The sequence below is a fragment of the Dicentrarchus labrax genome, unplaced genomic scaffold (genome assembly GCF_905237075.1).
Source record: "Dicentrarchus labrax unplaced genomic scaffold, dlabrax2021, whole genome shotgun sequence".
Taxonomy (NCBI): domain Eukaryota; kingdom Metazoa; phylum Chordata; class Actinopteri; family Moronidae; genus Dicentrarchus; species Dicentrarchus labrax.
Genome location: NW_026136707.1, coordinates 5301413 through 5321765, shown reverse-complemented (window position 1 = coordinate 5321765; position 20353 = coordinate 5301413). Strand labels below are relative to the sequence as shown.

At 37.0% G+C, this 20353-nt stretch overlaps 3 protein-coding genes across 8 annotated transcripts; 2 read left to right on the top strand and 1 right to left on the bottom strand.

The window, feature by feature from the left end:
* The first annotated feature begins 1274 nt into the window (after positions 1–1274).
* On the top strand, positions 1275–2825 carry LOC127367530 (uncharacterized). The gene is made up of 2 exons (XM_051407439.1): positions 1275–1446; positions 2294–2825. The coding sequence occupies exons 1-2, from the start codon at positions 1397–1399 to the stop codon at positions 2739–2741; spliced, it is 498 nt and encodes a 165-aa protein (XP_051263399.1). The 5' UTR covers positions 1275–1396; the 3' UTR covers positions 2742–2825.
* On the bottom strand, positions 2796–5577 carry dnajc28 (DnaJ (Hsp40) homolog, subfamily C, member 28). Its single transcript, XM_051407438.1, has 2 exons — positions 5475–5577; positions 2796–4409 (listed from the first exon to the last, which is right to left on the bottom strand). The coding sequence occupies exon 2, from the start codon at positions 4397–4399 to the stop codon at positions 3236–3238; it is 1164 nt and encodes a 387-aa protein (XP_051263398.1). The 5' UTR covers positions 4400–4409; positions 5475–5577; the 3' UTR covers positions 2796–3235.
* An 876-nt stretch (positions 5578–6453) lies between these two features.
* LOC127366633 (uncharacterized) lies at positions 6454–19677 on the top strand. 6 transcript variants are annotated; one of them, XM_051405764.1, is made up of 24 exons: positions 6454–6590; positions 8276–8322; positions 8530–8558; positions 8804–9107; positions 9318–9361; positions 9876–10161; positions 10944–10987; positions 11136–11448; positions 11927–11970; positions 12719–12995; positions 13251–13294; positions 14141–14435; positions 14710–14756; positions 14865–14938; positions 15121–15335; positions 15445–15698; positions 16097–16225; positions 16437–16572; positions 16836–16874; positions 17032–17076; positions 17736–17779; positions 17982–18251; positions 18748–18795; positions 18940–19677. In XM_051405764.1, exons 2-22 carry the CDS (start codon positions 8313–8315, stop codon positions 18135–18137), a joined length of 2829 nt encoding a protein of 942 aa, XP_051261724.1. In that variant the 5' UTR covers positions 6454–6590; positions 8276–8312; the 3' UTR covers positions 18138–18251; positions 18748–18795; positions 18940–19677. The 6 variants fall into 6 exon arrangements, with proteins under 6 accessions (XP_051261724.1, XP_051261728.1, XP_051261726.1 ...); XM_051405766.1 differs by having other exon boundaries at positions 6486–6676; positions 14868–14938; XM_051405765.1 differs by having other exon boundaries at positions 6487–6676; positions 8282–8322.
* The last annotated feature ends 676 nt before the right edge of the window (positions 19678–20353 follow it).

The following is a 20353-nucleotide window of genomic DNA, read 5'->3' as shown; positions in this document are numbered from 1 at the left end:
TTCAAAAAGTACTTTAAAAAATCTCCTACTTTACTGACATGCCTCAGCTCTCTGCACTGCTCCCATTTCTACAGGATCAACAGTGCTGATGGAAATTTGTGGTGTGTATCATGTAAATGTGCTGGTTTTAGTGCGCAGGACATTTGCAGAAACTATTTTCTTCTTTTACATGTCTTTGGCCACACAACAGAAGCAGAAATGCCAAAAAAAAAAAAAGTAACAAATTACATTTTGACCATTGTCATATCTTCATCATACCAAATAAGAGAGGTCTTGATATCTTGAGATTTTAAACATGAAAGTGAGTGGATACCCTATTAGCATAACATTGACATCACTCTCACACCAGTGTTAGTGTGAAGCATAAACATAAAAGTCTGTTGTAGTCAATATAAACTCTGTTTGTTTCTATCCAATTTGATGCAACCTATTTTTTGTCCACTGCACTTGATGTGTTTGCTGTGTTGGCAAAGACTTAAACACAGACACTGAAGACCTTTTCAGTGTTAACTTTGACAATAATCCACTGCTGAGAGGTATGTTTTGTGTTTTTTAAAATACAGTAAAAATACAACATTGATCTATATCAAACTTTGCCCTTTGCCTACCAATCCCCCTGCAGAATATGAGGACAAAAATCTATCTATCTTCTTCATCTCTTTCTTAAATACCTCTTTATTGCAGGTTTCAGGCACAACACACACACACAACTACAACAGCGAGTTAAAGGACATTTGGAGGTGATAGTGTTGTAACTCAATCTAGTCTGAGCTGTGCTGCAGACTGTCTAAACTACCTCCGGTCTGAAAGCAGCTTTGTTCTCCTGCTGCAGCCTGACACTGTCCTGAAAATGACCACACACTCCTACTGCAAAATATAATATACATGAATAAATACACGAGACAATACAATCAACCACGTACCCTCTTCACAAACACCAGTCTTGAGCCACAAAGGGTGATGGAAACGGTATCTACACGTAATTCTGAATATCCTGATCACGTAGTCATAACATAAATACATTAAATCTACTTTGACATATTTTTCTTACAATTTTAATGACATATTACCAGATTTAGCACAGCTTAGGTATCATGTAAAGACTAATAGCCTAACCCTGAGCATGCTCATCTTCAGTAAACTCTCACACAGTGGTTCAAGTCATGCTGTACCAATGCCTCACTATACTGAGCTTTTGACCTTGCCCTGTGACCTCCTCGTTTCATTAAAAGTGTTGACATGTTGAACATGCTGGATATCTCTTCCGCGTAAGAGCATGAGCATGAAGGAGGGCACATTGTGACTAGGAGAAGGGAGATTGAACGGTTCTATTCGACGTGTAGTTAGGGACCAGCTGCTTCTAGACCTGCTGGAGACGCATGACTTGAAATGATCGATGTCTGCTGGTGCAAATGACAACAGGAACCGATTCCAGATCCTTGAAAGGTAGGCTTTTCTTTCTACTGGACACAGCTTGAAAAATGATGTAGATATAATTAATAGGAATCAGTTTCTATATCATTTCACCTTCACTCTCATAAGACAAATTTGAAAAGGTCAGCCAAGCAAGTGTAGAGCATTCAAGCTTAAGCTTCTTGGGTAGGATTCAGAGAATATGTTTCCGATGTGTAGTTTTAAAATATGACAACACACTAAGGCAGCGGTTTTCAACGTTTTTTGACCCACAAATTGATACACAACAGGTTGTAGACCCGTATTTGACAAGATATAGTCTCAGGGATCCCTGTCTGATAAGATTTTGTTATTCAATAACTAGTATATTATAGATTTGCAGTGTGAATGAACAGAATATAATAATTCGTATACATTATTTCACTGGGCTAACTTTTATCTAATGAAATTATGGTGAAAGGACCCCATGGAAGCCTCTCAAGGACCCCTGGGGGTTTAGAAACCCCAGGTAGAGAACCACTGCACTAAACTGTCACTTAATACACATTTATAAAATCTCTGAGAAACTGAGTATCCTGAAAATAGTATCTCCTTAATATTTAGATATTAATATTTATTTCTCCTGGATAAATTCATTTTTATTTTAAATCACTATGAGATGTGTCTCACTCTTGCTGCTTATGCCTCTGTTATCTCTTCCATCTTTTTTTCCCTCTAATGTCTTAATATGCATTTATGGAAAATATTTTAGTCTATTTTTTAGTCACCTCCAGCTCTGAAATGATGTGTCTGCTGCCTCCTGTTGACATAAGCAAGTTAGGAGGATCACAGTCACATTAAATAATACAATAGTGAAATACAGTCTCCTCTTCCTCCTCAGTTGCAGTTTGATAAGCGTCCAGCAGAGGCCAGCCATGCCACACATCAACACCACCGAGCTGCAGTCGCTCCTGCTCTCCTTCCTGCAGCACTGCCTCAACAGCACAAGCATACTCTCTCCACCGATACCACAGAATTACACCAGCCAGCACCATGTGGATGGAGCCAGGGCCCACTCTCAGTCTCAGGGCATGATGTACATCCTTCTGGTGGTCGGCATGTTCAGCTTCTTCACATTTGGCATCATGCTCAGCTACATTCGCTCCAAGAAGCTTGAAAGCTCTCACGACCCATACCACCAGTACATCGCCCACGACTGGACCAAGGTGATCACTCCGTCCCGGGCCGTCGCTCAGGCTCTGCACAGGGAGGCTGCGGGTAACGGAGGCGGCAGCAAGGAGCCCACAGTCATCTGCAACCCTGCAACACTGGAGCAGCTGCCAGACTAGAATGACACATTCAGCTATTTAAAAACTTCCCAGATTGAAAAATGTAAACCTCTGTAACACAAGATTTTTTATTTTTTTTTATTACCTTAACTTTTAATGTCACATAGCAACCAAAAGTTACAGTGCGTCAGATAAGTGATTTCACAGAAACAACTTGTATCATAAAATTGCCTCATGTTGTAATCTTTGTTATCAACACATGCAGTTCCTCACACTTTACAGTCCCACAATCACGGTTGCTCAGTACTGTTCTTCCACTAACAGCTGAAGATTATCCTACATATCTGGACAATAACCGTAGTAACACAGAGCTAAATGAGTAAAGTGCCTCCATTGTCTCTGACGTTAGAGCGTACAATGTACAGAGATAAGCAGGTGAACAAATGTGTCTGAAATATTACCCCATTGACTGTAATGATTGGTTTAAGTGAAAAAATCAACAACAAATAAACCACTGATCTAAAATATTGTTCTGTTCACTTAGATTCAGAGTTTTAGTGTTTTAATCTGAGCAAATTCTTCATCCAAGAAATCAGGCCTTGTTTGGTATTTGTAGGCTTGGTTACTGCGTTGGCTCTTTTCTTCTCTTCCTTCCTCCTCTCTCTTTCCTTCTCTCTCTCTCTCTGCTGGTCCAGTCTGTGTTGACGGGCTCCTTTCACAGCGCGGTCTATCTCTCGCGACAAACTGAAGTGAACCATTTGCATGTTGAGCATTGGTACCATGAGGTTGTAATTATCCACCATCTTGTTAAGTTTCACCAACTCCTCCTCTACAGATGCACAAAGCTGCTCCCACTGGCTGTGTTCTTTGGGGGTCATAGGGTCGCTGAGCTTGGCCCTGCCCTCCAATAACCTATTTCGGATTTGAGCAGTGGTCTCTCGGATGTCGCGTTGTGTAACGACCCAGGGTGGCTGGTAACCATTGTCTATGAGGATGCGGTTGAGGTTGTGGGTCATAGGATCAGCGTATGGATTGTGCTCAAACTTGTTGAGGGGCTTTCCAGCTCCACTCAGGTTCCTGAAGTCTCCCCGGGCCATGGACTCCTGGATCAGGTCCTCCACAAGGCGTTCCACAGCCTGGGTGATCTTGATCTTTTGGCTGCGCTGACGCATGTCCCGTTCCACCAGTGCCCCCTCTCCAGCAGCTGCCCTCTCATGCTCCCTCTGTCGGTAGTTCGAAACCTGTTCAGCTGCCCGGTCGACACGAATCTGTCGGTACTGACGCTCACGCTGGCTGGGTGTGCCTGAACCCACACCCTCATAGCTGAGGTATTGCCTGTGTGGAAAAGCTTTACCTCTGGACTTATCCTCGTCTTCCACTTCTTTCCCTCCATCAGGTTGCTTGGTCTTGCTCTGATGTGCCAGCACAGCTCGGTAGGCCTCCTCAACTCGAGCAAACAGTAAAGCATCTGCAGTTGGAGCCCCAGAGTCCGGGTGGTAGAGCTTGGCAAGGCGCAAGTAGGCCTCTTTCACCTGCACAGCACTGCTGTTCCCTTCGTCAGGCAGTTGCAGAACCCTGTAGCTCTCTTGCAGGCTGCGGCTGATCTGCGGCCCGAAGCTGAATGCTCTGAGCAACAGGGACTGTCGAGACAAGATGAGCAGAAATCGGCCATGCCAGAAGTCACTGCGGGAAACCAGGAGGTGGAAAGTGCAACTCATTTCTGGCCTCCTGTGGATTTGGAAAGCAAACATTACTCATACACATTATCTTTAAAGAAAAGTATCCAATTATGTCAGGTAGGAGAAATCTCACGGCAATAACAAAGTGAATATTTAGGTAACAAAGCAATGATAATAAACAACCAGTAGTACAAAAAAGCTTAAATAAAGAGTAAATGCCATTTGTGTGTGTTTTTATATAAACTAATTTAATAATGATAATAATAATACAGGACCTTTGGATATATATTAATGTAGAGAGATGGGGCTTCTGCATAGCAGTGTCTCAAGCTGTTTGGGGTCTCACAGACCCCTTTGTTGTGTTATTCTATGACTTTAATAATTGAGGACATTAGTTTGCATGCAGACTAACCCTTTAAAACACAAACATTGACTATGAATAACCCTCAAATTTGGAGTCGATTACACCACACTTTTTTTTATGAGCAAACTCCAAGAACAGAAACACAAATAGACAACTCACAATTTTGGTAGTTAGGAAGTGTAGTGTTGCATAAAACGTAGTGTCAACAGAAGTCACATATAGAGCATAAGAAGTGAATTGTATTTAACCATGTTTTACAGCTGAAGTCTCTGAGACTCGAAACATTAGTATCAGGACATGAACTTAGGAAAAACCATCAATTATCAGGCTGATAAAACAGTTTAAGTTAAGTATGTCTTTTTTAAGTTGTTAAAGTGGGCAGGGGGTCTCCTAGACTGCAGAATTATCCATTAGCAATTTTATACACATGAATGAGTTACAGAAACTAACTGACAGCATGAGCAACCTTTATTTATTTCACTGGTAGCTATCTAAAGACAGCTGCTGGGTATGTATCATAACATACAGCTGAAGCAGAACCAGGTTACATGCCTGTTTAAACAGCCAGGTGAAATCAACAAATATATCGATAACTGATATATGACAACAACAACAAATAGCTTAAATCTGAAGGCTGGTTCTTTACTAGCCAGGTGAGCAAAAATATTTCCAATTTCTTAAAATAAATAATAAAATAAAATGTTTATGCCTGTTTATGCCTCGTTAATGAATACACGTTACACGACCTACCAGCAGATTACTCAGGTCATCTGTCTGGCTTGTTGTTGTTACGTACTGTGACTTCTTCTTCGACTGGGAGTTTTTCGGCACTGCCTGCTTCTTCTTCTCCTTCTTCTTCTTGTTCTTCGTCGGGTTTTAATGGCGGTTTGCAAACCAGCTTGTAGACGCATTACCGCCACCTGCTGGACCGGATGTGGAGCTGCAGAATAATGGGGAATGGGAAAATTTGAGGCAGTGAAGGATTTTGCAAGACAAGTGTAAGTCCAAATGTAAATTTAAGTTTGAACTTTGCACAAGGCTGTACATGCAGAACAGAAAGAGTTATATTGTGTTTTCTATTTCCTTTTTTTTTTGTGTTTGTGGAACAGAACAAAAGTCTCAGACTTGCAGGTCAAAGTGACCCAATATGTATATGATTTATTTTGCTCATATTTGGCTGAGATCTGATTTTGGTATGACAGTGGCATTTTTACATTCTGATTCAGGTCTGATTCTTTGCAGTTTTTTAATAATATCCCCTTTATTAGATAGGACAGCTAAAGATAAACAGGAAAGGAGGTATATATATATATATATATATATATAGCTCTTTTCATACAGATTATTATTTAATCTGACACAGAGCTTTTCAGAATTTGTTAAAAACAAGCAGACGTTATTCAATCACAGCCCAAATGAAACAGTAGTTTCACTAAGTACCAAAGGTATCAAGCAACAGTGGAGGTTTGTTGGTTAAATGTTTCTTATCGGTGAATATTGAAGTTCAGGTTGAGGACTTAAAACTACATTTAACTCAGTCTGACATACAGTTTTTTTTAATCCTCACAGGCCTGTTTGAGTAGGCTACTATAATGATGTAATATGCAGTTTTAAATAATAATTAAAAAATCACAACATTAGGTTTCATGCAAGGCCAAGTATAAAATATACCAGTGTCTAAATATATTTGTATTAATGTAAATGTTCACAGTTATCTTGCAGTGTGTATAACCTGTACAGTGACTTTGTGCAGTGTAATGGGCGTTGGTCTGAGCAGTAAAGAGGGAGGTATCTGACTGTAGACTGAACACTGCCTCAGACTAAAGGAAACTAGTTTATCTTCGGATTCAGAGGAACGAGTCAAAGGTAGAAATGTGGCTGGATTTTAAACTTCTCTGGTTTCCAATCTTCAAAGATACTGAAACTGAGAGATAGATAAAGAGATATTCACGGTGAGTTTCCGCTTCCAGCGTGAAGACTTCACATTAATACCGGACATCAGAGCACTGCTTCACGGTTAAAACTCGTTTAATAATAAAGATGAACTATTTCTGCAAGTATTGAACATAAGTGGACGATTTCAGCTCTAAAAACTGAAGCTACAAGTTGTTTTTAAACGGTAGTAAATCATAACTTCCAGTTTTATAACTTCTTCTTCCTCTTCATAACAATATATATGTATTTTTAAAACGCAGTTACAAAGTGCTTTAAACACACATACACATATATAGGCTAGGTAGATATACATACACACACGCATACTTTACATAAACATTCGCATATACATAAAGATGAATAAAACAAGAGGAAAAGAATAAGTTGAAAAAAGAGACACAACAAAAAATAAACACAGCAGATCTATAAAAAGGCTTGAGTTTTTAATAATAATAATAACAATAATAATAATATATTAATAATAATTAACTTTATTTATATAGGATATTTCAAAAACAAAGTGATTTTACGGGGTAAAAAACAACAGCAATAAATAAAAGATAAAATAATAAAACCACTGCAAACGAAGGTTAGTAAAAAGGCTCACAGGAAGGCAAGACTATAAAAATGCGTCTTAACAAGAGACTTATGCCATCCTGATCGCCTCTGGAAGGCTGTTGCACAGTTTAATTCATTTTTCAAGCAAAACTGTGAAAACCAGTTTTAATAGCCAAATAAAAAACTGCCACGAAGACACAAACAGACTCGGTTAATATATCTTACGGCACTTCATACACAGTTTACACAACTTGTTTGCCATAAACTCGCAATAATAGACTCGAGTATTTATTTTAGTACCTTCAGATTTTAATGAAGTTGGAAATCAAAGTGAAAACATTTGAACGACCCACGTTTTACTTTCACTTTCGAGCACACGTTGGACTATGGCCCCTTAGTTGCACATCTTGTTCCTATATTCCTATTTTTTTTAAAATTATTATTATAATATGCTACTTTAGGTCTACTCACAGAGACACTATTTCTGTGAGAGTAAAAGTAAAATCCTTTTTATGTAGTTTATGGTACAAATCCCGTGCATCTGTGTTAGAACACTACCGATATGGGTTTTTGTGACAGATACCGATTTTACAGGAGGAAAGAAATAGTCCATACCAATGCAATATCTACTCCTGTTTCACAGTTTGTTTTTTTGTTTTTTTTGTTTTTTAAGTTTCTTTCAAAAATTAATCTATACATTTGATTTAGACTAGAGGCTGAATGCCACAGACAGGCTTGGTATTCAGAAAGTATTGAGAGAGACTGACACATTGTGGGTTTGGCTCCTTTTTTTTGTTGACAATACCACAAAAATAAAATATAAAAGTCTTATCCTTTAAAGTCTCTTCCTAAACTGGAACAAAATGAAGGGAATTTTTAAAAAATGTTTTAAAACCAGGAATATGAAGTCAAGGACAAATTAATTGCAAGTCTGTATCTATATTAACCACAAAGAAATTATTTTGTTAGGTGTGCATGGAAAAATTGTTAATTGCATAAACACTACACTGACACCGATCCATTTTAAGCAGTTTTAATTTTCCCTAAATTTGTTTCAGCTGCAGGACCCTCAGCTGGACAGCTGGTGTAAACACCATGGAAGACGGTAGGTGCAATGCTAGTATGACATCCTCTCATCCTCGTCCTCTCCACAATTTATCAGGTTTTAAGTTTTTTGCATATTGCAACAAATGCATCCAAATCTGTTCAGCACTCTTCAAGTAGCTCTATGTGTCATTTTTTGTCTTTGTGTCACTTTGGCCTGATGTTAAATCACTTATTAAAATGTCTTTTTAATTTATTTTCCCTTCAGAGAAACAGCGGTCTTTACTGACCCAGAGAGTGAGTATATCAAATCACATTGACTTTACACAGTGCAACTTTTATTCAGTACATGAAGAAAATCATCATAGAACTAGTTAAACAGATAAACTGTTGTAAAGCCATAAATATGGTTATAGAAATAGAATTGGACAAATATTAATTTCATTTCATTAAAACACACACTGATGATAACATAAAAATCTTTAATCATCCTTGCTTACAAATTTTACTTGAACCATGAACTGTTTCTCTGAATTTTCCAGGTGGAAACGATGGCGTCTGTGATAGAGCTGCTTTTGGAAACACTGAAAGATTTGAGTGACGAGGAGTTTGAGGAGTTCAAGAAGGTCCTGAATCAATTTCCATTCCTCAGTCCTGACTTATTAATGTTTGTGACAACAGACATGCAATCATTGCTGCTGAAAATAACAGACCTGCAGGACACAGTGTTTTCAATGGTGCAGACTTTTGGCCAGAAGTCTGTGGAGAAGACCAAAGAGGTTTTAAAGAAGATGAAGAGGACTGACCTGGTGCAGAGGTTGTCTGACAGCAGCTCAGGAGCCAAAAGTAAGACAATAAATAAAAGTTAAAATAAAGTTTATGTCTTCTTTTCTTTACAGGATAAATAATAGGATTTATAATATGGAGAAAAGAAGAAACATCATCTGGTGTACAAATATATACTTTATTGCTAATGTGAAATAGTACAATAGTATAATGCAGTATTGCCTGATGTCACTCAGTTCTCTGTCCTTTATTTTCTTTCTGTCTCCTCAGAAAAACACTCAGTGGATGAACACCTGTCTGCACTCATCCACAAAGTGAGTAATGTTATATCTGTCTGACCAAGCAGAGTACAGCTTTCAGTCAATATTATATTCAAGATTCAGGTTTAAACTCCTATCACCATTAATGCTGATAAGTGATGATAAATTAAACCCAATTCTCTGAAGTTGAGATGTGGTTGAGCTCAATAATGTTCTTATTTTCATGAAGTCAGTTTTTCAAAGAAATACACAAAATACAAAACATGAATTTGATCATGGTGAAATCAGGTGGCACATTTCAGGGTTTGACAGCACACTGCAAGAGTTACACCATGGGAATGCAAAGAACAACAACCCCATAATCAGGTTACAGATATTAAAGTGTAGAAGGAAATAAGATTCATCATCTGTCCTAACAAACAGATAATTACCAAATATATCAATAGTTTATGTTATCTTGTTGAAAAACACATCTTAAAACATTCAAATGTATCAAATATTGTCACTGATAGGTACACACAGTTACATTTTTCTGTATGAACATATCCCTTTTCCCCCATTTTTTCAGGTGGCAACAATGGCGGCTTTTAAAGAGCTGCTTTTGGAAACATTCAGTGATTTGAGTTACAAGGACCTCAATACCTACAAGTGGCTGTTGCAGTTTACGTTGTTCAAGAGGAACCTTCCACAACTCTCATGGGAACAACTGTGGGCAAACAGTGTAAACCTACTGGTGGATGTGATGGTGGAGAAATACGGTCAACAGTCTGTGGAGGTGACGAAGGAAGTTTTCATGGACATGAACAGGATGGATCTGGTGCAGAGGCTGTCAGAGACCAGCTCAGGACACAAAGGTAAGATAAACTGGCACATTTATTTATAAAACAGATAGATATATAATATTTTTAATCCTTTGGGGAAAATTATTAGTGCAGATTATAGTATAAAACAATGGCTACAATGATGATAAAAAGAAAAAAACATTTTCAAACCTTTTAAATCCAACAACAAAAACCGAACAACAGAGTTTGTTGTCCGTCACCTTAAAAATCACAGAATGTTTCCTACTCAGTAAAATTACTACTTCATTTTTGAAGTAGTAATTTAACAAATTCAGTTTACTTGTTCATACAAAATAAAACACCTCCTGCCTTCAGTGCACACATCTGTCATTAAAATACTGAAGGCTTTTTATTCTCAGGACTCACATAAAGGTTTCCCACAGTGTATGGATTTTTACTGTTAATTGATTAAATATGTTCCTATTGCAATTCATTTGATGTGAAAACCACAGAGGGAGGTAGGAGCCCTATAAAAACGGAATACACTTGAAATATTAATGAAATATGACAAAATAACAAATATTGTTAGTCTAACTTAGACTACAGTTAGTTCAATTAAAGTCCTGCAGTTATTCCAATTTACATTTCAGTGTGGGAACCTTTAACACAGAGTTTCATGTCAGATAAGATAGTGTCCATTAGGGTAAACTGGTTATTTATTTTGATGTTACTATTAAGTTTATTTGTTTGTTGATTTTACAATGAATCCTTTCTGCTTATTGTCTGACAGTGTCTCATTATAATGATGTTAATTAAATCATTCATGAGTCCTTTTATATTTTCTTTGTCCTCAGAGAAACACTCTGTGGATGAACATTGGCCAGTACTGACCCAGAAAGTGAGTAATATCACATCTGTCTGGCTTTAAACTCAGGCTGAAACAATTAATAGATCAGTTAATTCACAGAAAATAAATCTGCTGCGATTTTGATAATTGATTTGAACAGAAAAATCTGCACTTTGAAAATTTTCTCTGAATTTACCAGGTGGAAACGATGGCGTCTGTGATAGAGCTGCTTTTGGAAACACTGAAAGATTTGACTTATGGGGAGGTAAAGGAGTTCAAACTGGTCCTGAGTCACGTTCGCTTCCAATTGTTTAGGCTGGGGAAATGGAGTCTGCTGGAGACAACAGGCTACTCATTAAGGCTGCTGGAGACAATGGGCCTGCAGGACACAGTGTTTTTATTGGTGCAGACTTTTGGTCAACGGTCTGTGGAGAAGACCAAGGAGGTTTTAAAGAAGATGAACATGACTGACCTGGACCAGAGGTTGTCTGACAGCAGCTCAGGATCCGAAAGTAACACAAAAAACCTTAAAATCATGAAACTGGTCCAGATAAGTTCATAAGCAATGTTTTCTTCTCTTTATGGTAAATAATGCAGTTTATAATGTAAAAAAAACTTCATCTTGTGTACAATATATATTTTATAAATAACATTAACTATGAAAAATATTGTGAGAGGAGGTTGTCATAATGTTATGCAGCTCCACACCACAGCTACAGTAGCTTGTCTTTTGGATTGGACCACGTTTGTCCTCCAAAATCTCCGCTGCCTAATATATATCAACCAATGACAAGTGCCTTGATAACCAGATAATCAGTGTTATTCACTTTACCTGCCAGTGCTCATAATGTTATGGCTGATTGGTGTATGTCACTGTTATGGAGATTTAAGTGTGATTTTATGTATTGTACAATATTGCCTGATAACAATGTTTATTGTCAGATGTTAGATCAGTTGCTTATGAGTGACTTTTACCACTTTTCTCCTCAGAGAAACCCTCTACAGATGAACAACGCTCTGCACTGATCCAGAAAGTGAGTAACATCTGTCTGACTTTATACAACACAGCTTTCATTCAACAGATGCAGGTTAAAAAATACTATATTATTATATTGAACATTTTGAAATAAATGATTGACCCAAACCCATGACTTACTTTTTTATATATTTATTTTTCATAGAACTGAAGCTGCATTCAGATTTAGTTCTTTTTCAGTAATTGTATCCAATGATAATAATGATAATTATATCTATAATAATAGTTTCTTTGAGCCACTGTGACTCATTTTAGTGTTTGCAAAAAAGAGCTGCAGCCTGTAAAGAAAAATAAAGAAAAAAGTAACCAGATTATAAGAATTAATGGGAGAAAGAGAAGGGAATTATCTTTTGCTTTGTACTTTATGTTTCTTCAAAAATGAATGATAAATTAGGGCACATGTAGGAAGAGTCCTTACTGCAGTGGCCCGGTTTTAATTCCAACCAGTGGCCATCATCCCTTCTCTCTCTTTATTCCCTCCTTCCTTACCTATCACCACCTTTCCTGTCAAAAAAAGGCATAAGAAATTAAAAAAAATGAATGAAAAATAAATAAACTAACCGAGCATACTAAAAAAGTGAACATACTGTAATCAATACAGCAGCAATTGTCAAATGAATCGATACCTCGTGTGATTTAGTAGAAAACCCCACAGCTATACTTACATTGATGAGATGTAAAGAAACACATTTGCAATTGTCCCAGTGAATAAAATAAATGTCCCATGAATTTATTTATTATTTCAGGTTGCAACAATAGCAGCTGTTAAACAACTGCTTTTGGAAACCCTGAAGGATTTGAGTAACGAGGAGCTCAAGAAATTTGAAGAGTTCCTGCAGTTGATTTTCTCCCAGAAGGACCTCCAAATGGATTTGAGAGACACAGCAGACAGAGCAGAAATAGTGGATCTGATGGTGGAAACCTACGGCCAGCAGTCTGTGGAGTTAACCAGGGAGGTTTTCATGGACCTGAACAGGACTGATCTGGTTCAGAGGCTGTCAAAGCCCAGCTCAGGACTCAAAGGTAAGAGAAAGAGGACATAAATCTGTTACATTACGTAATCACAGTTTTAATCATGAATGACTAATAAATATAATATTAGTCATGCTGCTTCTGTCCAAACTCTGTGTCCTCAGGTGATAATGTCTGCTGTTTTGCAGTGAATTACTTTATTTTTGTTGTTGTTAAATAACTGAGCCTTATTAAAGTGGATTATACTCTCTATGTGTAATTAGATTATAATCCTTTGAGTAATTTTACATTTTCTTTACTCTTCAGAGAAACCCTCTGTGGATAAACGTCGAACTGCACTGCTGGAGAGAGTGAGTCTGACTTTACACATCACAGCTTTCATCATTCAAAAGATGCAGGTTATACTGTGTATATATATAAACGTATATATGTATGTATGTATACACCGATCAGCCATAACATTATGACCACCAGGGTGTTCTGCAGCTGCCACTTGCTGCCTAATATATCCCACCCACTGACAGGTGCCATGACAACCAGATAATCAGTGTTATTCACACTGTCAGTGGTCATAATGTCATGGCTGATCAGTATGTATGTATGTATGTATGTATGTATATATATGTATCACAATATTAAAGTAACGTAACCTGATTACAGTTACCTTTTTTAGTATCCTCATTACATAACTCACTTACATGTAATCTGTTACTCTCCCAAGTCTGATTACTAATATTAGTAGTATTCGTAGACATTTTAATCTTTTTTATTACTCTGTCTACATTTCTATTTATTTATAGACTATAATCTGTTCTATTAATTTGTTATAATATTTGGCATATCCTTTTCTTCTGGGTTAATCTGGGAAGCACTTTGTGTAACATTTTGATTGTTTCTAAAAGTGCTATACAAATAAAGTCTGATAGATCTGATAGAGTCACTGTACAGAAACATAATATGTTGTATAATATAGGTATTAATCAGTTTACAGGAATTAAAGGGTCAACAGATAAAGGAAATCATCTTCATCATCATACACATCAATCAATAGAACAGATATTATTAGTATATCATTGTCTTGAGTGATCAAGGAATAAAAAATTCTTATAACATTTATACTCTCTGTGTAAAACACTGACACTGACAAACTGCAACGAAATAAATCTGTTGCTTAACATTTCCTTTGAATTTTTCAGGTATCAGCGAGGGCAGCTGTAAGAAAGATTCTTTTTGAAACACTCAGTGGTTTGAATATGAAGGAGCTCATGGAATTCAAGTTTTTGCTGCAGTTCAAGTATTTCCAGAAGAGCCTCCCACAAATCTCAAAGAGACAAATGCTGTTTGCACACAGTGCAGAAGAACTAGTGGATCTGATGGTGGAGAACCTGTTGAAGATTCGGCAGCCTGTGGAGGTGACCAAGGAAGTTTTCATGGACATGAACAGGACTGATCTGGTGCAGAGGCTGTCAGAGACCAGCTCAGGACTCAAAGGTTAGAGAATAATACAAAAACTGACACATTACACAATAATGTGAGTCTCATAATTTTATAATTCATAGTAAAAACATCTGCTTGGGTTCAAACTTTGTAGAACTAGAACATCGATGACCATTACTTTACTTTTTCTATTTTTTATTACTTTATATGTAATAATACTACCTACTGTTACATAGAGCAAATGTACAGCACAAATGGAAAGTTACCATATAATTTTATATGTCAACAAACTGTAACATCATTATTTTTAAATCCCATGTGTCTTCAGAAGGGCCTTCAAGAAGCTTGGTGCTTAAGGGTTGTGGCAGCAGTATGGTAATTTCTCATATTTATTTCTTTTTGTCATTCACATATTTGTTCATTTATGTGATCATGAAAAAAGACAAATTTCTTCTCTTTTGCAAAACTGATTGTCCTCTGCAGCAGGACTCCAGTGACTGGACTAAACTTGAACCTGATGTGAACAGTACAGATGCTGATGAGGCTCCAGCTTACAGGTAAAAATAACATCCTCAATACTGTGTCTGTCTCTCTGTGCCATTACTTGTTATATCAATGCAATATGGTTATTATAGGGGAAATAAATTCTCTCAAAATGTACATTATTCCAATGTGCCCTAAAACAGTATTTTTTTTTATAAACCAACAACAAACTCACGTTTTCTTTTCTACGATTTAGCCTACAGACTGAAGCAGGGAAGTTTGAATGCAGTGTCTCTGGATTGCGCTGGTTCTGTAAGGAAAAGATCAGCTTTAAGTACCAGTTTTGTTCCTGGGAGGAACCTATGGAGAGGATGGAAAGCATTCAATACATGCCTGCAGGTCCCTTAATTGACATCACAGTCATTGCTGGAAGGTTGGATGAAGTGTACCTGCCACACTGGATCTGCATCGGTAAGTGGACATAAAGACAATAATAAAATAAAATGTACTGTTTAAATTTCTCATAATGTGTACAAAAACTGAAGCAATCCTTTTTTTGTGCTTGTATTTTGTGATACAGATGACAACCCTGCAATATTAGACAAGTTTGCAGTCTTACACATCAATGACAGTGGGGATGTTGTGGAAAAAGTGTCTGAGGTCACACAATCTCATGTCAAGTTATCTGAACCAGTTTTTTCTCCGCGAGCAGTCCTGATGAAAATTGGCTTTCCTTTGAAAATAAGCTGTAATGTGTTAATATACTACAAACCCAACACAACCTTCCTCAAACTCCATGTTTACCTGATCCCACATGACCTTGCTCTAAAAAAGGTAACTGAATATCTTACTGTCACAAATGCTTAACATAAGATTTTAGTTGTAGAATATACAGCAGTATTATAGCATGACCTTTTCCTTAATAGGACTACCTTAAACTTATGAAAACTTATAAAATGAATGGCTAAGGCTTATATTTCCTTCAATCACTGAAATTTTCCAGTTAATTTGTCAAATTGTGGAGCCACATAAGGCTCGTAAAGAAGACCTGCTTCTAGTTGGGACCCTGATTTTAATTGAAGTGTCACAGTATTCTTGAAATATCTTCCTAGTACTGGCCCTAATACTCTATTGTTAAAACCATATTACCATATATTGTTCATGAATGTATTTTAAAACACAGATGACAATGTTTAGGACTGTAACTGTGAAGCAGCATATTTTTTTTTCAGAGAGTGGACAAGAAGGAATCATCCAAAGGATACCAACTAATCGAAAAGCCACGCCCAGACAAGTACCTAAAAATGAAGCAGGGTTTCAAGCTCGCAGCAGACATCGACACAGCAAGGATTTGTCCAAAGGTACAGTTTGTACTGTAAATCTGTGTATACAGTCAGTTTTTGTTCACACATATGTTTGATTATCAATACTCAAAATTGAGCTCAACCAATGACAAATCAAATGTAAAATCCTGCTTTTACATTTGATTTGTCATTGGTTGAGCTCATGCTTCAATTTTAACCAGTTTAACCAGGGAATTACTTCTCTTTTGTTTTTGTTGTATGTGCTCAGGAAATAACCCTCAGATATGATAGCCAAGAGCCAAATTTCTATGAAGTGGTCAGTGAGAATCCAGACGGAGACTTCCACCTCATACTCTCACACACAAATAAGAGTGATCCAGTATGGACCTGTGAAATTCAAAAAGGTTGGTGGTTATTAAACAAGATTACCTGCACTATAAGAAGAAGATAAAGACTAGACTAAAGTATGGGTATGAGGACAGACCCACTGATCACAGACCCAAGAAAATAAAACTATAGTTGTAATAATGGTAAAAGTCTTACCTCTCAAATGGTCTTTGGTACACATGACTTCTTCTAGCTCTTATAATTAAAATATAAATTATTAGAGCAAAGGTTTATGGACTATCATTGTTACATCAGCTATCCATATTTTCTTTTATTTCAGATGATGATCTTAGATATCAAAACTCTCCTCATTTACAAGGTAAGATGCTGCATATAAAGAGGTTTTTTTTAAGAATTGGTACTTTGAACAAACTTGCTCAGAAGTTGTCTTTATCTGAATTTACAGAGCTGAACTGCTATTTCTAGTACATTTGCTCTACTATTTTTGTCATTAATGCATGAGTCTCTTTTTGTAGTCCAAGAGACAGGTGGGCAATCCTCCCTACCTGGTTCAAGTGACAGTAAGTTTTCTTTTCAATATCTATTTATTTATTTTCTGAGCATGAAGCATCACCGAAAAGCTGTCGTTAAACCAACCTTTCACTTTTAATTTTACATTCAACCTGAATATTTGAAACTGTATGCTGGTGTTTACAGTTTTACAATGTAAATGTGAAGTTAAAGTATTCCTTGAGAGTTCACTTGAGGAGTTTGAGACCTGATGTTACAGAAATGTTGACTTTTCAGACACTGATCTGCTGAGTGATTCAGCAACTTTATTTAGGGGAAAAGTTCGATTTATAACCAGGAAGAGCTTCTGAGAGACAGAGCCTGTATTTAATTAGACACCTTTTTTTCAGATTTTCTTTCATTTCAGCCAGTTCCGATCCTTTAAAATCTGACCGCATTAGCCGATACTGATACCTCGGGACATCTCTACTTTAAACACATTGGAATAAATTAGGAAGATTCCTTGAACAACTAAACAATCTGGCAGTTGGTGTTATAAAAATAAGTACAGAGGGATAGGTTCAAGATTAATTTGCCTTATGGGTATTTTTTTAAATAAATATCTTTGTATGGTAAATCTTTATGAATGAAGAAAGCCTGATACAAAATGTTTCTAGTCAGATGTTAAATGAATCACTCATGCAACGTGTTTTCTTTCCTTTCTCCTCAGAGAAGCACACTGTGAATGAACATCTGTCTGCACTGATGCAGAATGTGAGTAATGTCACATCAGTCAGCTTTTATTCAGTAAGATGCAGGTTGATAATCATCCAATATTTTATTTCAGTTGTGATTCAAATTGGATGGTTCTCACCAACAAGTTGATGCTGCATTCAGGTGCACTTTTCATCAGTGATATTATTTACCAATTAAAGTCCAATCATATCCCATTGTTTATTGACTTTGAATTCATCAGGCAACAATCACAACGGATAGAGAGAGGCTTTGGTATGTGCTGGGAAGGTTGAAAAGGAAGAGTTCAAAGAATTCAAGTGGTTCCTGCAGGACAGGGACATCCTGGCAGGCCTCCCATGCATCCAAAGCTTCCGGCTGGAGAAGGGAGAACTGTTAGACCTGGTGGATCTGATCTGGCAGACCTACAGCGAACACTCGGTGGAGGTGACCAAGAAGGTTTTCAAGAAAATAAACAGGAATGATCTGGTGCAGATGTTGTCAGGATCCAAAGGTAACTGGTAAAATAGTAGTAGACATATTTAGTGACACCATATATAGAAAGCTTAGCACTGTTGCCTAACAGCAAGGCAGATCTGGGTTTAAAACTGCTGGCAGGTTAGATTCTTTCTGTGTGGAGTTTTGCATGTTCTCTCTGTACCTGCATGCGTTTCCTCCCACAGTCCAAAGACATGCAGGCAGGGTCCAAAAATAACTTAGCCTCATCTGCCAATGGCAGGTAAACTAAAACAATTTACTAGCCAAAAATATGTTTTACTGGTCATTTACCCACAGCATGTAAAAAAAAATAAGGAAACAGAAATGACTGTCTTCCTAAAAGTCATCTCTTTCACCGACAGATGAAGCAATGTTAAGTATTCCATGTCTGAAAAGGGCTTAAGCTTTTTCCCTACATGTTCTGGTTTATTAGAAACAAAGAAAACATTTTGCCTATGGTTTTATTTTGGCTGCTTTTACCCCAACTTGAATTTTCATTAAATGTTTTGCAGCTTCAGGATCATCAGCTTGAGCAACCGGTGTGAACACCACAGAGGGAGGTAGGTGCCCTGCAAAATGTACTGAGATACTTAAAACCATATAATAACATGTTACATAAACATCCTTCTGTGATGACCGAAACAAACAGTAATTTAATTTTAAATGTCACAGATGTTTTCGTTAAATTCCCTCTCTCCTCATAGGAACACTGTGTGGATGAACACTGGTCTGCACAGATCCAGAAAGTGAACTAAGACACATCTGTCTGACCTTACACAACACAGCTTTCATTCCATAGATGCTGGTTAATTGCAGGACTAGCCAGGGGTTGTTGATTTAAGTTTGAAATTTATATGGGTTGATCAGAAGTTGCTATATTTATTAGAAAACTATTTCCATGAACTATTTTCAAGCATGAAAAAATATAGCGGTCAAAACACACTTAAGTACTTTAACTTCTGTTAAAGCAGCAGATCAGGTGGCTCATTCCAGTTTTGAAATCTATAAAAATGGGAAAGAAATGTGTCAGAAAAACTACGAAGACAGTTCACTGAACATCTGATCTGGGGTACATACTTTATTAAAACAAGATGTAAACAGGTATTGTTATTGTAGATGGATTACATACAGTATATGCCTTAATGTATCTTTTCTTACTGTTCATTGTTTTATGAAATTGTATGTTATTTTGTATCTTAAAATCCTATTTGTGTCATTACATTGTCTTGAGTTTTTACTAAATTGTATATTTTTAAGTTTTACATAAAGCATTTTAAATTGCCATGTTGTTGAAATTTGCTATGCAATGACTGTGCTGTATCCTATGAATCTCTCAGGTCGCAAAACAATAACTGTTAACTGTAGGAGGGCCATTCATGTTTTGTATTTTAAAATGACAATGTATCACCCTCATTGTTATATAAAACAAGTATCTATCATTATTTTTGACAACTTTGTGCTTCTTTGTCTGTCAAAGAAAAAAAAAGATTCCCCGAAGAAGAGGGGTTCAGCTTAGTTCTTCCCTAACCTTAAATCTAGTTTATTATTATATTGTGATAATGAAGGTGCCCTAACATTAGTGTAGAAGTCATTTTAACCCAAACCATGATCTTTCTTTAACCCTTACCATGTGGTTTTTGTACCTAAACTTAACTATCATTACATCCTCATATCAAAACCATCATTTTCTCCAGGTTCTCTTTCCTCCCACAGTCCAAAGGCATGTAGGTTAGGTGTGACTGTGAGCTGCGATTAGCTCCAGCACCCCTCAATCATCTAATGCAGGATCCCCTTCCATCCCCCTCCAACCGCTATGATGTCAAAAATATAAACTAACCCTTCATATACAATCAAAATAAATACAATTCTATTTTAAAAACAAGTTTTCCATTTGGCACAAACTAATGGCAAAGGGCAAAGGTGCTGCTAATGCGTGAATGCATTGATAAGAAGAGAGCAGGTTTCAAGCCTTCATTTGTTGTTGGGCTGCGAACAACAAAGGTGATTTACAATGAAAATATTTCCAAAATATTTTTCTTCCACTTTCTTCTACTTGAACATTGAAGTAGCCCTCCTGTGAGATGACAATGACAGAAGTTGCCCCAAGCCAATTTGCCA